Genomic DNA, 15,418 nt, shown 5'->3' with positions numbered 1-15,418 from the left:
TATCATGTTGGACAGAACAGATAAAAGAACTTTTATTTCTACAGAAGATGCTATTGAACATTGCTGACCTAGAGCCTGTGCAGACTCATGGGTCAGCAGAATAGAACACGTGTTGATTGATTGCATTCCCTTCTCTATAGGAAAGAACATAAAATAATATTTAATATTATGTGGTAAATTGAAGTTTTTTCAAATGTCTTATGTCACTTAAAAACATATTGAGGGTGATGAAGAAAGACCAGTGTCCCCAAAGACTGTTATAAGGTTGCCTGGTAAGTGAGCTGGGTGTGGTAGCACATGCCTGACCCAGTGACTTGGGAGGCTGAGGAAGGAGAATTGCAAGTTTGAGACCAGCCTTAGCAACTTGGTGGGACCCTGTCTCAAAATAAAAAATAAAAAGGGCTGGGGGACTTAGCTCAGTGGTTAAGCACCCCTGAGAGTTCGATCTCTCGTTTTAAAAAAAAAAAAAAAAAATGTTGCCTGGTGAGCAAGGAATCCAACTTTCATGTTAACTGGTATTGTGATTATCACAGCTTACACTGGTTAGTCATTGCTGGGCGATGGTGTGGGGTCGCAGTAAAGGCTGCTTTATAGTTGGGTTTTGCGGGTGTGGGGACAAGCCCTGCCTGTTGCCAGGTACAACCTAATATGCCATGCAGCAACAAGGGAAACAGGTTGTAGACGACGAGACTTTAGGCATTAAAAGATAGGGAGTTCCTCTCAAATTATGTTCCAGGAGACAGCCTATACTGTGTCCACACCTTGGGCAACTGAGTTGTCTTATTCATTTGAGGATGGATGGGTGACGGCCCAATTCCAGCCTGAATTCTAGGGAAACTTGTAAAGGGATATGGAGTGAAATGTGAGCCTCAAGGGTGTGGGATTTTATTTTGATAGTGGGGACTGAACCCAGGGCCTCGCACATGCTAGGCAAGTGCTCTACCACTGAGCTGCATCCTCAGCCCATCAATAGCATTGACAGCTGGGCTTTATATCCTATCTGGTAGACTTCGGGTAATTTAATGTTCTAATAGGAATGGAGGTGTTGAAGCTGAAGCACACCCAGCATGGTTGGGCAGGGATAACACTTGCCATCTCGGACCCAGCTAGTAGTCCATCCGGCTAGTTTTCAAAATCTGCACCGGGGATTGGATTGTTTGACTCTGCATGAGGTAGGTGGGCCGTGTCTACCCGCGGCGGGCCCCGCCCTCTGCGTCGCCCCGCCCCTGGCTTCCTGGTGACCCGTGTCCCGCCCCGGTCGGGAACACCCGTGGCTGATTGGCCCCTCTGCGGCGTATCCTCGAGCTGGCAGCCAGGCCGGCGCGTCACGTGGCCGAGCCGCGTCCCGGGCGCGGAGCCGCGGGCAGCCCGGCATGGACCCTCAGGCGGCCGGGTCCCAGGCGCTGGGGGCCGCGGGGCCGCCTCGAGGACCCCCGCTGCAGAGCGCGCGGGAGGCATCCCCCAGCCCGGAGGTGAGCTCCGCGTGGGCTCCGGGCAGAGCAACCACCAGCGGCCCGGGGCGGGAAGTTGCGGGGCTCGCTGGGCGGTGCTGGGCGGGGGCAGCGGAGCCTGGGAAGCGCCTCGGCAGCCCGTGAACGCGGAGCGCCGTTTGGGCGCGCGCCTGGGCAGGAAACGGCCGGTGCACTGGCTGCGGCGCGGGGAATCTCGAGGGCGTGGGTGGCACGTCGGAGGGCTGGGAAGGCTGTGTGCTCCCGGGGCACCTTTGCATACTTGGTAAATGGGAGGTGATGCTGATGATCGAGAGCTGGGGCCCGCTGCCGGGGGCCTGGGCCAGGACCTGGTGAGGAAGACGAGGAGAGGGGCTTTACCTTGAGGACCTCTGTCCATTGGTGGGCATGCTCAGCTAACCCTGAGCACCTGATGATGTCACCTAGCGCACTCTTTTTATTTAATGAATCCAAAAGGCCCCGTTTGACGCAGGGCTTCCAGAAACTTGTTTTCATGTGTGCGCCAGAGAGTTCCTGTTTTTCCCCCACTACCGTTCTTACAGTCATCACCTGCTCTTATTTTCAGTCCCTGCTTAGAGAGCTCCTTGAGGGTGAGAACCCTCCGTTTAGGGCTGTTTACCCAAGCACCTGGCATTGTGCCTGGAACATATGTATATTAATTGGATGGATGAACGGAATGCTTATCTAAGCATCAAGGAAGGTATTGAACCCAAGATATGAAAAATATAGCGGGAGTCTTATACAGAAAATTACTTTGTATTGTAGAACAGAATGAGACTAATTTTAATTTTGTCAAGATGTGCGCTTCTCTCAAGAACGAGAGGATGGCGGTGCCTGCAAAGGCCTGGGAATGAGAATGTACAGGGCGAATGGTTGGAGCTTGGGTCCCAAAGCAGGTAGAGAACTATTGTTCAACAAGTCCAGGGGGCGGGGTGAATGCCATGGCTAATCTGTGCAGTGGAGGGCTGTTGAAGGTTTGAGCAGTGATTAATTCTGTAAAGCTGGGCAAGGTGGCAGTGGTTTAGGTGAGCCGTCCAACCCCTTCAACAGCAATGACCAGTGATTGTCAGTGACCATATGAGGTGAAATTGAATCATTAAACCCAGGCTTAACTAAATAGTGAATGCTAGTTGGGGTGAGTGCCAAGTTCAATTTGAATGTAGAATAAAAGGTGAATTTAAATTCAAGAAATATTACATTCCTACAACATGCTAGGTGTTTGCAAATGTTATGTCATCATAAGCTCCTTGTAAGGTCAGAACAGTCACCCCCAATTTCTTGAGATCATATGTTGAATGAATGGCAGAGCTAGGATTGAAATCTGGTCTAATCATACAAGTTGTGAACATTTCTTGTTCCATTAGTAAGGGGTCTTGGAAGCCAGATGTGGTGGTACACACCTGAAAACCCAGGTACTTGGGAGGCTGAGGCAGGAGGATCACAATTTTGAGGCCAGCCTTTCCAATTTAGCAAGACCCTGTCTCAAAAAATAAAAAAAGGTGCTGGGGATGTAGCTCAGTGGTAGAGGAATCAGTGAGGAGACAGTTTGATAGAAGGAGTTGTTAACTAGGGATGAAGTTGTCAAGTATTTGAAAAGGGAAAAGGTAAAAACTGAACACAGAGGCAGCAACTACAGGGAACAGCTACCAACCCTGAGGAACTGGGGAATGAAGTTGAAGTGATTAAAATTTACAGGTTTAGAGAATGGGCTTTGCAGAACTGAAATGCCAGCCTTTGGTCACAGGGCACTGCTTCAGCTAGTGCTAGGGTCTCTGAGCTTGGAGGAGAGGTCTTGGAAGGAGGCTGGTCCTGCAAGTTTTGGCAAAACTGGCAGCCGGATTTAGTGGCTGCTTCGGGCAGGCGTGCCCACTGCCGGGGAGGAGCAAGGTGCTTCTCTCACCAGCCCTGCTGAGTGTAACAGGGCAAAGCAGAAATATGGGTTGCAGGTCCCAGCCCGCACCATGGTGGAGAGTATGGGAGGGTGAACTTGGAGCTGGGAGGTGGTGACTCTATTGAGCATATTCAGATACCTGGGTCCCTGGTAATTATTTTTTCTTCCTCAGGCTGGCTTTGCCACAGTGGATCACCATGGTCAGGAGAGAGAGACTGTTCCAGCCATGGATCGACTAGGCAAGTAGTCAGCAGAGACAGGTGGATGTTGGGAGAGATGGAGGAAAGATGAGAGGACAGTCCCTGTGTCTGGTTTGCCTGTCTTGTTAGCCAGTCCTGTGGGCCACTGAGTTGCCTTCTCTGCCCAGTGTTTCAGCGGTGCCCTCGTTTAGAAGCTATTACTGGAGCTTCCTTTAGGGAACCTCCTCAAGTTTTGTGTCCTTAGATATGTCACTTAGCCTCTCTTCATCTTTGAAATGGGACTGAGAGTACCTACCCCCTAGGGGGTTCTGAGGAGTGGGGAGAGGATCGCAAACTGTCCTGGCCAATATAGTAGCCACTAGCCACTAATACCATGTGAACATAAGTTAAATTATAATGAAATAAAATGAGAAATTTGGTTCCTTAGGTTCACTGACCACATTTCACGTGCATATTAGTCACAAGTGGGTAGTGCTGTTGAGCAGCACAGATACTAGAGCGTTTCCATCATTGAAGAAAGTTCCGATGATGCTGCTGATCTAGATCAAGCTCGTAACAGGTGCATTCACAGCAGCTAATACTTCCTTAGTAATCCGGAGTGCCATGCACAACTCTCAAGTATTTCCTTTTTTTCCTCTTTAAATAAACTCTTAAACAACTCTATGTCCATTTTACAGATGAGAAGATGAAGGCAGAGTAAAGTAGAAAATTTTTTAAAATTATGGCTAAAGATAATATAAAAATTTTATCACTTAACTCTTATATAGTATACGGTTCAGTGGCATTTAGCACAGTGACCGTACAGTATAATCATTACCACTGACTAGTTCCAGAACATTTTCATCACCCCAAAAGGAAATGCTGTAGCCATTAAATAGTCATTCTCTATTCTTCCCTTTTTTGAGTCCCTAACTACTAATCTCCTTTCTGTCTCTATTAATTTACCTATTTTGGATAGACAAATGTAAGTTGACTATAAATGGAATCATATAACACGTGGCCTTTGGTGTCTGGCTCCTTTCAACTCATCATAATATTTTCAAGGCTTATCCATGTGGCAGCCTGTATCAGCACCTCAGTCCTCTTTATGGCTGAATAATTCCATGCATGGGTGTACCATATTCGTTTATCATTCATCCATTGACACATATCTGGGGTTGTGTCTGTCTTTTGGTAATTGTGAACAGGAGTGCTGTGAACAGCCTTGTTTTATTTAAAACCTGTCTTCAGTTCTTTTGGGTACGTATTTAGGAGTGGAATTGCTGGATCATATGGTAATTCTCTAAGTTATCGAGGAATCAGTTAGGTACATTTTGGCTCAGTTACACAATTAGGAATTGGCAGAACAGATTTGAGCCCAGGCAGTGGCTCCAGACGCATGTTCTGAATATTACCTTGTTGCTTCTAGCAGTTGTTATTTTTCCAGTGGGAATAACATGACTGTGTTAGGCCCGTTCCTCTCCCACCTCAGACCCAGCAGCACCATAGCTCGCTATGCTCAGAGACCCACTATACTTCTCCAGCCTTTCTTTCCATTGTTGTGAGACCTTTTGAAAATGTACCTTCCTGCTTCCCCAGTGTTAGGAGAGGAACCATCAAGAGGAAAACATGGCGGCTGCCTGCTGCGACCAGATGGGCTCTGCTTTCTGCCTGCCTTTCCCCTGTGCCCCTTGTACCTTTACTCACCTCTGACATGCTCTTTGAGGCTGAGGGAAGGAATTGAAAAGCAAAATTCAATATAAGCTTGTATTGTGAAAGGGTATCATTTGCCAGAGGCCTTTTGGTGCAGTGACGTGTCAACCTACTGATACTGTGACCTGTGCTCAGCTCCCTATGCCAACTGCAGGGCCCGGCCATGGATGGTCTTGTTTAAGACAAAACATCAGTGCTACTTCTAAAAACATAAACAGAACAATTTTTTTGTGAATGCCCAGGTGACTAAAGAGCTCCATACACTTGTTTTACTGCCCTCTTAGTAAGTCTGCCAAACATTTTTCAAGCTCACGAACAGGTCTTTCCTGGTTTGTCAATTTTAAGACCTTCCTTTTGTGGATTTCTTAGCCAGTGGAGCCCAGAGCATCCCTACTGACATTCCTACCCATGGCGAAGGCACACATTCTGAAGAGGAAGGCTTTGCTGTGGAGGAGGAGGAGTCTGATGGGGATCTGAATACCTGGGAGCTGTCAGAAGGAACACACTGCCCACCCAAGGAGCAGACTGCTGATCTTTTTAATGAGGACTGGGACTTGGAGTTGAAAGCAGATCAAGGAAATCCTTATGGTAGGTGTGGAGTTTCCAGGGTGCTAACAGTTTAAAAGAGGAGTCCACATATAAGAATTCTGTCTCTGATTTGTTACAGGTCTGAAATTGGCAGCTGCTATTTTAGATTAAAAAAAAAAAACAACCCACAAATTTTGCAGTGGACTCCATAATGTATCACTTTATTTTCACATGGAAAAAAATGTTCCTCTCTCTAGAAATCTTTGTGTGATTGAGCAGCTGCAGACAGAAGTACTCTGTTACTCCCTTGCTTCCTCTCCACTGCTAAGAACCTGGTCTGAGAAGCACAAACATGGATTGTTCAGATTGACCATGGGTGCACTTCTTCAGGAAGGGTGCGCTGTGTGTGTGTGTCTGCACTTATGTGTGTTATTACACAAAACAAATGCAAGTGTCTGCCCTTAGATATATATATATATTTTTAATTTGTTTTCACCCTCCCTCTTTCCTTCAATCTGGATTTTTTTTTTTTTTTTTTTTTTTGTCTTTGTTTTGTCACTGGGGATTGAACCACTGAGCTACATCCCCAGCCCCTTTTATTTTTAATTTTTTATTTAGAGACGGGGTCTCACTAAGTTGCTTAGGACTTTGCTAAGTTGCTAAGGCTGGCCTCGAACTTTTGATCCTCCTGCCTCAGCTTCTGAGTTGCTGAGGTTTCTTTACAGGTGTGCACCATCATGCCCAGCATTTAATCTGTTTTTTAAAACTATCTGCAGATGCTGATGACATCCAGGGGAGCATTTCTCAAGAGATCAAACCTTGGGTATGCTGTGCCCCACAAGGAGACATGATCTATGACCCCAGTTGGCATCATCCACCTCCACTGATACCCCACTATTCCAAGATGGTCTTTGAAACGGGGCAGTTTGATGATGCTGAAGATTGAATGTGGAGCTTTCTGCCTCATGGGTAGGTGGGTTCTCCAAATCAAGGTCTCCCTGTCTTTGAGGTGAGATGTCCTAATTGAGACAATGTTCCCAATGGTTCCTGAGCCTGGGGTACAAAGACTGGTGTTAAATAAGGTCCCATTGTTCTCCCCACTTCTGTTGTTGTTTATAAGACCCCTCCTTGGAAGTGTGTGTATTCATGTCTATGTCAGGAGGAGTTGTGTTCTTTATAAATAAAGGTAGGAAAAAAGTCAATTCGTTTGTCTCCTTTTTTCCTTTTCATTAGGTGCTTCTGAGCAAGGCCCTACTCACTTCATTTGAAATCCCCAAATTACATTTTAAGGGTGGAATATCGGGGAACTTAAAACTACTCTGGGGAAGAAAAAGAATCTTAGTTTTGCTTCTGTAGATCTGACCAGTGGTTGGACTCTAGTTTATAAGGACTTTCTGCAGGCTGAGAAACTAAATTAAGCCAACATTTATATAATCCTTAATTGGCATGAAATTGTTTTCCATTTAATCTTTAACACAATTATATGAAGTCACCACAATATATCTATATACCTGTATAAATTTTATACATATATAGAATTTTTTTTTAATTCTTAGAGTTGAGGATGCAAGACCTCTCTAAGATCATACAGTGAGTGGCATAACAGGGACCCAGATGCACACAATCTATTCTCATGGGCCTGGCAAATGTGAGAACATAGCAGGGGGCCCCCATCTATGATTGTTTCTCATCTCTCCTCAAAACTGAATCAAGAAGTTTTGAGATCTAAAATCCAAGTACATACCAAAGCAGTTGATTAAGCATATGACGATTTAAATTATTTTTCTGTCTTTCTTTTTTCCAGTACTGGGAATTGAACTCAGGGGTGCTCTACCACTGAGCCACATCCCCAGTCCATTTTATTTTTTATTTTGAAACAGGGTCTCATTTGCCCAGGCTAGCCTCAAACTTGCGATCCTCCTGCCTCAGCCTCCGTGTTGCTATTACAGGCATGTGCCGCCATGCCCGGCTAAATATTTTTCAAAGGCCCTACGAGGTGTGTGAATGAGACAACCTGGTAAGGGAAGGCAGCAACTTTGGCCATGAGTGGCTTCATACTGAAGTCTGTCCTAGGGTAATAAAATGTCCCTTCCACTGTCTTTGCTAAAGGTGCAGGTACAGACCAAATCACCCCCCTCTTCCTTCTTTCCTCCTCCCAAGGTCATAGCTACTGAGACCACGAGTCTGGCAAAGGTAAACTTGAGAAACTAAGTCAAGAAGTAGTGGGGCTTGAAGAGGATAGCGGAGCTGCTGGTGTGGAAAGGTCTCGTTCCTGAAGGGTTAGGTGGGCCCATGTGCGAGCTGGAGCAGTGGGCAGCTGAAAGCTGAGCAAAAGCAGATGTCACGACACAGCAGGTCACATAAGTGGGGGGAGCTGTAAGGTAAGGAACAAATAGGATGGACAGTGCATGTGCCAAGACAAGAAAATTCACAGGTTTCCCCTGCTGTGGTTCGAGGATGAGCTGTGAATCTAGGACTTCAACTTTTTAAAAATCCTTGGTGTTCCTCCTTCTAGTTATTTCCAGCAAAGCAGGTAGGAGGGAATTGGAGTCTATTGGATACTGGAGCAAGGAGGTAGAAAATAATGTTTTCTTAAAAGTTAAACAAGATAGAGACATTAGGGTTTTTTTTTTTTTTGGTGCTGGGGATCCATCCCGGGCTTGTACATGCTAGTCAAGTGCTCTACCACTGAGCCTCATCCCCAGCTGTAGAATGGTTTTTATGTGTGTGTCAGGAGAATTAAAAAGGGAGAGAAATTAGTTCATTCTAATTTAAATATTTAAATATTGTTTTGGTGTCCCCCATTAGATGATGTAGTTTAGAGAAAGATGTAGGGAACATCAGTACTCTCAAGAGCATGAGGTAGGAATGAAGAAAAGTATGGAATTGGAAGTGGACAGATCTAATGACATGATCAGTGCAAATGTAGACTAAAACTACTCGGATAAGATCACATGTGAAAAATAAAGCTTTGCAAGTATAATGGACAAATGGAAACTAATTAGGTGATGTGTAGGCAGTTTTGCTCATACATATACTTTTTTCCACTTATTTTTAGGGGGGCAGGTGCTTTGGGGATTGAACCCCTTGTATGTGCTAAGCATGTGCTCTTCCATTGAGCTATCCCCCCAGCCACTGCGTTTTTATTTTTGTTATTTTAATATAGATTTCACAATCAGGTATTTAAAGTAGAGATAAGATGTTAATCTAAAGCAGAGTATGTCCTGTGTCTAACTGTCCCGTTCTAACATTAGAACACTTGCCTTACTCTGCCTCAGTGGTTGTTCTATGGTCTGCCTCCCTCTTTGAGGCCAGGTCGGTGACTCATCTCTTTAGTATCTCTTTCCTGGCCCAGCATGAAAATGTTCACTTAATATTGACCGAACTTTAGTTCCCTTCAGTAATGGGTATAATATTTGCCTTTTCTGAATTTAGGGTTAACTGATAATGTACCAGATTGGTGATGAAAAAGAATCAGTATTTTTTGTTTTGTTTTGTTTTGGTACTGGGTATTGAACCCAGGGACACTTTACCAACTGAGCTACATCCAAGCCCTTTTTAAATTTTTTTGAGGCAGGGCCTCATTAAGTTGCTTAGGTTGGTCTTGAACCTCCTGCCTTAGCCTCCTGAGTCACTGGGATTATGTGTGTGGGCCACCATACCCAGCATGAACCAGTTTTTGAAGAACCTTTGAAAAGTCTTTGTGCTCAACCCTAAATTAGATTAGGATTCAGTTAGAATTCTTTATTTATGGGCTGGGATTATGGCTCAGTGGTAGACTGCTTGCCTACCATGTGTGAGGCACTGGGTTTGATTCTTAGCACTGCATGCAAATAAATAAAGTTTCCTCAACAACTAATAAAAGTATTTTTTTAAAAGAATTCTTTATTAATTTACCATTTTAAAAACAGTACATAGGGCCAGATGTGGTGGTATGCCCCTGTAATCTCAGCAGTTTGTGAGACTGAGGCAGGAAGATCATAAGTTCAAAACCAACCTCAGCAGTTTAGTGAGGCCCTCAGCAATTTAGCAAGACTCAGTCTCACAATAAAAAGGGCTAAGGATATGGCTCAGTGGTTAAGCACCCCTGGGTTTAATCTCTGGTACCAAAACCCAAAAACAACCCCACAAAATCAGCATATAGGAGCAGAAGAGAGAAATGTCCACAAGTGGTGAGTTTGCAGCTGTACTTTAATCTGCAAGACTTTGATTCAAAATAAATAAACTTTGTTCTCTAAAACCAGTGTATCTCTGAGAAGACATAAATTTATAAAGCAGATTTTTTGTTTGATAAATAACAAATCATGGTATTTAAAAAAGAATTGGGGATGGGGTATAGCTCAGTGTTAGAGTGTGTGCTTAGTATGCACAATCCCTGACACACACACATACACCAAATAAGGAAATACCACAATAATTTCTAATCAGCTTCTTATAATGAAGACATAATTTTAGATATTCAATGAAAATTTATTTGAAAAAAATCTATTTGAATCTTTGAATACTAAGTGTTTTAGCTTTTTCACTGCTGTGACTGTAGGACACGACTGGAATGATTTTAGAAGAGGAAGTGTTTATTCGGGGCGCATGGTTTCAGAGGTCTCAATCCATAGACAGCAGACTCCATTCCTCTGGGCTCAAAGTGAGGCTGAATATTGTAACAGAAGAGTATGGCGGAGGGAAGCAGCTCATGTGATGATCAGGAAACAGAGAGAGGTCTCCACTTACCAGATACAAATAATACCCCAAATCCATGCCCCCAATGCTCCACCTGCCTTCAATCACCACTGAGTTAATCTTATCAGGTGATTAATTCATAGATTGGGTTAAGGCTCTCATAACTCAATCATTTCTTCTCTGAAGCTTCTTGCATTGTCTCACACATGAACTTTTGGGGGACACCTCATGCCCAAGCTGTAACACTGAGCTATGAGGCCTCGGTCTCAGCACTGAGGACTGTGGCTGCTCGCTCTCTCCACATTCCTTCTGCCTACTTCAGCCACAGAAAGCTCACCATCTTACCAGGAGCCGACTGTGGCTGGCTAGTGCTGTGTTACAAGTCTTCCTTGTACTGAACTGCACTCTACTCATTTGATCCTGGTCAGCTCTGTGGTCCTGACACTCTTGAAATACTGGAAATTAGCGATCTTTTCTCTGGTTATTTGTGTTTTCTGTGTTTGAAATTGTGAGGGGAGAGAGGAAATGCTGGAGGTGCAAATTTGGGAGTTGTCGAGGTTTTGGTTGGTTTTCAGCACTGAGGGAGGTTGCGGTTGTCAAATGAGAAGAGGGCTGAGCTTGGGTAGGTGGAAGGATCTGATGATAAGGGCCAGCGTGGTAGCAGAGGGTAAAAACCAGGTGAGTGTAGGTGCCACTTAAGCCAAATCTAGAAAAAAGAAAGTCTTAAGGAAGAGGAAGTGACCGTCTTTTATAAAGAGAAGTCAAGGAAGATGAAGGCTAAGAGGTCTTTTTGGACATGGGAATTAGAGTGCTCACATGATGTGTGATGATTGGGGCGACAGCATTTGTGGAACACTGAGCTGCTGCTTGTGGCACTGTTGCCTCTCTTGACTGGGGCAGTGGTGACTTCTGGCCAGTTTGTCTCAGAATGTGTGAGGGGAGAGAAAAGGAGGGAATGGAGAGAGGGTCAAAAGTGGACAGAGGCTGCTGAAAAATACAGGGGCTAAGGGGCTGAAAGGAACAACCGAGAAACATTTCTTCTTTTTTTTTTTTTTTTAATATTAATTGCAGATAGACACAATACCTTTATTTTATTTATTTTTATGTAGTGCTGAGGGTTGAACTTAGTGTCTCACATGTGCTAGGTGAGTGCTCTACCACTGAGCCACAATTCCAGCCCGAGAAATATTTATTCTGATACTTCTTTCAAATAATATCGTTTATCAAGAAAGAAACAAACACTGACCGTGGCCAGAGTCTTAGATAATGGAAGGGAGAGTAGATATGCATTCATCAGGCGTGTCTGAATGACCCTGGAGATGAGCGTTTGCTTATTTTCTCTCATTTGTCCATTTCCCTGTGCAAGCAGGCAGTTGGTTCTGTGCTTGTCACCTTAGCGGAGCATGTGGCTGGGTCCAGAACACCGCAACATCTTTTCTGAATTTTGTTTTACAAAAGGGATTTATTAATTTGTTTGTATTTATTTTTGCTAAGAAGGCAAGGGGATTTTGTGCATCTTTTTAAAATTAAAAACTTTTTTTTCTGTATTTTTTATTGGTGCATTATAGTTGTACACAAAGGTCAGATTCGTCATTGTATGTTTGTGCAAGCAAACAATGTAACTGTGTAATTTGGCCAATTTCATTCCCCAGGTTTTATGCTTCTTGAGGAAATTTGGAGGGAAAGTGTTTTCCCCAGGGCAAAAGAAAAAAAAAAAAAAAAAAACCAGGGGAGTCAGGTCCTCAGGGAGGCTAGTCATGGGTTCCTGTGGACAATAGGGACATCTTGCAGGAGATGCTCATTCCTTGAGCTTTCCAAGAACTGATGGACCCAAATGGGCCTCAGGACAAGGAGGACCTTTGATGATGGACATTGGAGGACCTGCTGTCCACTTGCATGTGCCTTATGGCCTGAGGCTCTGGCATAACTCTAAGGATGTGAGAACTCTAGACAGTGTGCGGGAGTCGGGGACAGGAAATTAGGATGGTTGGAAAGAACTACAGTTTTGCTTCTTGATCCCCCAGGATATAAGAGATACAAAGTTACAGAAGTCTGGATGTGAACTAGTTGCCGTCAGGGTCCTGGGGACAAACTGGCAATGAGGTAGAAAAGGTATACTTGAGATATCACCATCAGTTGATCAATACCTGAGCACTCATAAGTCTTTTATTTTTATTTTCTATCTTGATGAGAAACTTGAAATTTTTGTACTGTGACAGAACAAACAGAATTGTGCCATTCAGTTTTTTGAGGGGGGTGTGCAGGGGATTGAACTCAGGGCCTCGCTCATGCTAAGCACACACTCTGCAACTGAGCTATATCCCAGCCCTGGCTGTTTACAATTTGTAGGGATAATTTTGTGTATTTTTTAAAAAAATTTTTTAGTTGTAGGTTGATAGAATACCTTTATTTTTATGTGGTGCTGAGGATCGAACCCAGTGCCTCACGCGTGCCATGTGAGCACACTACCACTGAGCTGCAACCCCAGCCCATAATTTTGTGTATTTTTGATGACTCCCACTTGTTTCTATTTTGTGGCGTTCTTGTTTTGGGGTGATTCTGGGGGCATGCACTCCTTCACCCCACTCTTAGTTGGTCGCCCTGTTCACAGGGGCAGTCACACCATGAGACCCTTCCACAGGAGGTTGCGGAGGGCAGGCCTTCCCCAGGCTTTACTCAGACTCCTGTGCCTGGGCCAAGAGGAGCCTTTCCCCAGAGCCTTGCTCCCCTCCTCAGAAGTTAATTGTCTAGGCCATGTAGACTGTTCTTCAGGTACAGAAGCAAATGGCTGGATTCCTTCAAGTGCTGCTGCCCCAAGGAAATCTGAGACTGCCTCCCTGGAAGAGGGAAGCAAACTCATTGGCTCAGTAAATATCTTTGCTGCTCTGCCCTTGATTTTCTGAAGTTTGCAGTGTTTTCACAGGATGGTTGGAATATGGAGAAAGAGAAAAAATAACCCTGGCTGCAGCTCATCTGTGCCCCCTGCACAGTTCTTCCAGACAAGTGAGAATGGTGAATCTGGAGTACTCTGTGTGTGCACAAGTGTGTGCTGGTATGAGCATGCAGGCCACGGAGAACCAGGATGGAGTGAGAAGTAGCTGGAGGGTGTAACAGGAAGGCAAGAGGCAGAGCTGGCTCCCGCTTTGTTGACTTAGCAAGTCTGACTGCAAAGCCAAGGCCTTTGGAAAGAATGGCCTCCCTGCTTCCGGGAGTTTCTTTTGAGCTGGTTCCCAGACTGAGCTAGATTCTGCCTTGTTGGTGTTCAGTTGGGTTCCAGAGCACCCGGGTTTGGAGAATTCCACCAGGATTTGTACTTAGTGATGGTCCGGGGGTTAAAATAGAGCTGTTTTCTAAGGAAGATATTTCCTTCCACCTCACAGGGTTCTCTGGTCCTTCTTTCCTCTGAATTAAAATTTATCCCAGGAGGCACCGTTCCACTTTCTGACCATTGCAAGATTTTCCTTTTCTTTATTTTTTCTGGTGACGACTTTTCATTAGCTGTTGAACAAATGTGGCAGATATAAGTTAGAGCCTTGTGTTTGGCAATTCCAGTCAGGGCCTGAATTTCTCCTGGCTGCAGCCTCTGGTTTCATTCCACTCATCCAGCAGGTGGCAGTAAAGACCCATCGACTCCACAGTCTCCAGTGTGACCTATGGGGAAATTCAGGAGTAGATGCTTAGGTCGGCTCAAGTTTACTTCCCTGTTGGTTTCTTGCTAATTGACAAACTCACGTGTGAATTCTTAGTATTTACCCCAGATTTTATACATGAGTGTTCTCAGAACAGGTTACTGTGAGATCTTGGGTGAAGGACATCAGATACCCCACCCCAACACCTGACCTTCAATTCTGGCACAGAGTAAGTGCTTGATATGTGCTTGCTGGCTTCAAAGTATGTGTAGATACAAAGAACAGTAAAATGTATTGCTCTGTATTCCTCTGCCAGATTATATGCTAGGTGATCGTTCTAATGAAGTAGGTTTCATAGAGGCTCAGGGAAGGCCAAATAGCTAGCCCAAGGTCACAAAGGTAGATAGAATGTGACTCAAGTCTTTCAATTCCAAGTTTTTGGGCTTTGTGTTTGCTCTACTGAAGTAGGAAATGTTTAGATTTAGCAGAAGTCTAGGATGAATTTTCTTTTATACAAAGCAGAGGAATCCATTATAGATTTGGTGTTTATTCATTTATTTCTGAACATCTGCTACATACTGTGTATATACAGTGTATACTCAGGATGGAGAGGCAGAGCACCTACCTAGTTCCTGCTTTTAGGGAGCTCAGACTCTACAGGGGGAAACGATGGCACACAAATAGGCCCTTAAAATACTGCAGAAGGACCACCATAAGAGTAAACCCAGAGGAAGGACTGGGAAGTCAAGGAGACCCCTTCAAGATGAGTCCTTAAGGACTTGATCAGGCAAGTGGTGGTGGGGGCATCATCCAGCTTGAGGGAGCAGGGTGTGCAAAAACCTCAGGTATGAGAAGACTTGAAGCGTTAGGGAGAACTGGCAAGGTACAGAGTAGGCAATAAAGTCCCATAAGCAAGGGACCTTGAACATTATGCCAAGAGCTTGAAGGTTTCTTAGTAGGAAGGCAACATGGGCAAATTTTCATTTCTGGAAGATTCTTCCAGTTTCTGGTGGAGAGTAGAGGTAGGAGACTGAAGGCAGGGAGGCCAGGCTGGTGGGGGCTATCGTCCAGCGATAGCAGCGATGGAGGTGGAGGGAGGGGGACTGATTGGGACTACTTAGAGAAGGTAGGGCTGACAGGAATGGGGACGGATTGCCAGTGAGGGGAGGACAAGGGGAGGGGAGGCTCTGGGATGACCTCAAGGTCTGACTTGGGCAATCAGGTGGTTGGAACAATCTGTAAAGTGTGAGTGATCTTCATCATTCATAAGCACTTTCACAGCCATTATTTCAAGAGGATGGTATTCCACATTTCTGATGTACATCTGTGTTC

The 15,418-nt window shown here is 44.8% G+C and overlaps 1 protein-coding gene across 2 annotated transcripts; it reads left to right on the top strand.

Annotated features, from left to right (window-relative positions):
* Positions 1 to 1,301: 1,301 nt before the first annotated feature.
* COPRS (coordinator of PRMT5 and differentiation stimulator) lies at positions 1,302 to 6,982 on the top strand. Of its 2 annotated transcripts, none has more exons than XM_079130537.1 (4): positions 1,302 to 1,472; positions 3,533 to 3,603; positions 5,626 to 5,840; positions 6,557 to 6,982. In XM_079130537.1, exons 1-4 carry the CDS (start codon positions 1,374 to 1,376, stop codon positions 6,724 to 6,726), a joined length of 555 nt encoding a protein of 184 aa, XP_078986663.1. In that variant the 5' UTR covers positions 1,302 to 1,373; the 3' UTR covers positions 6,727 to 6,982. The 2 variants fall into 2 exon arrangements, with proteins under 2 accessions (XP_078986663.1, XP_078986662.1); XM_079130536.1 differs by having other exon boundaries at positions 1,310 to 1,472; positions 3,533 to 3,599; positions 5,622 to 5,840.
* Positions 6,983 to 15,418: the final 8,436 nt, after the last annotated feature.

Source organism: Sciurus vulgaris, assembly GCF_902686455.1.
Source record: "Sciurus vulgaris genome assembly, chromosome: 3".
Lineage (NCBI taxonomy): Eukaryota > Metazoa > Chordata > Mammalia > Rodentia > Sciuridae > Sciurus > Sciurus vulgaris.
Note: the sequence above shows the minus strand (reverse complement) of the source record. Positions and strands in the feature narration are given on the sequence as shown.

What these genes read in the sequence shown, in the direction of transcription:
- COPRS (XM_079130537.1), top strand. Translation starts at nt 1,374, where the DNA reads ATGGACCCTCAGGCGGCCGGGTCCCAGGCGCTGGGGGCCGCGGGGCCG. An exon ending in GCCATGGATCGACTAGGCAA is followed by an intron (nt 3,604 to 5,625) that starts GTAGTCAGCAGA and finishes TTTCTTAGCCAG; the next exon opens with TGGAGCCCAGAGCATCCCTA. An exon ending in AGATCAAGGAAATCCTTATG is followed by an intron (nt 5,841 to 6,556) that starts GTAGGTGTGGAG and finishes AACTATCTGCAG; the next exon opens with ATGCTGATGACATCCAGGGG.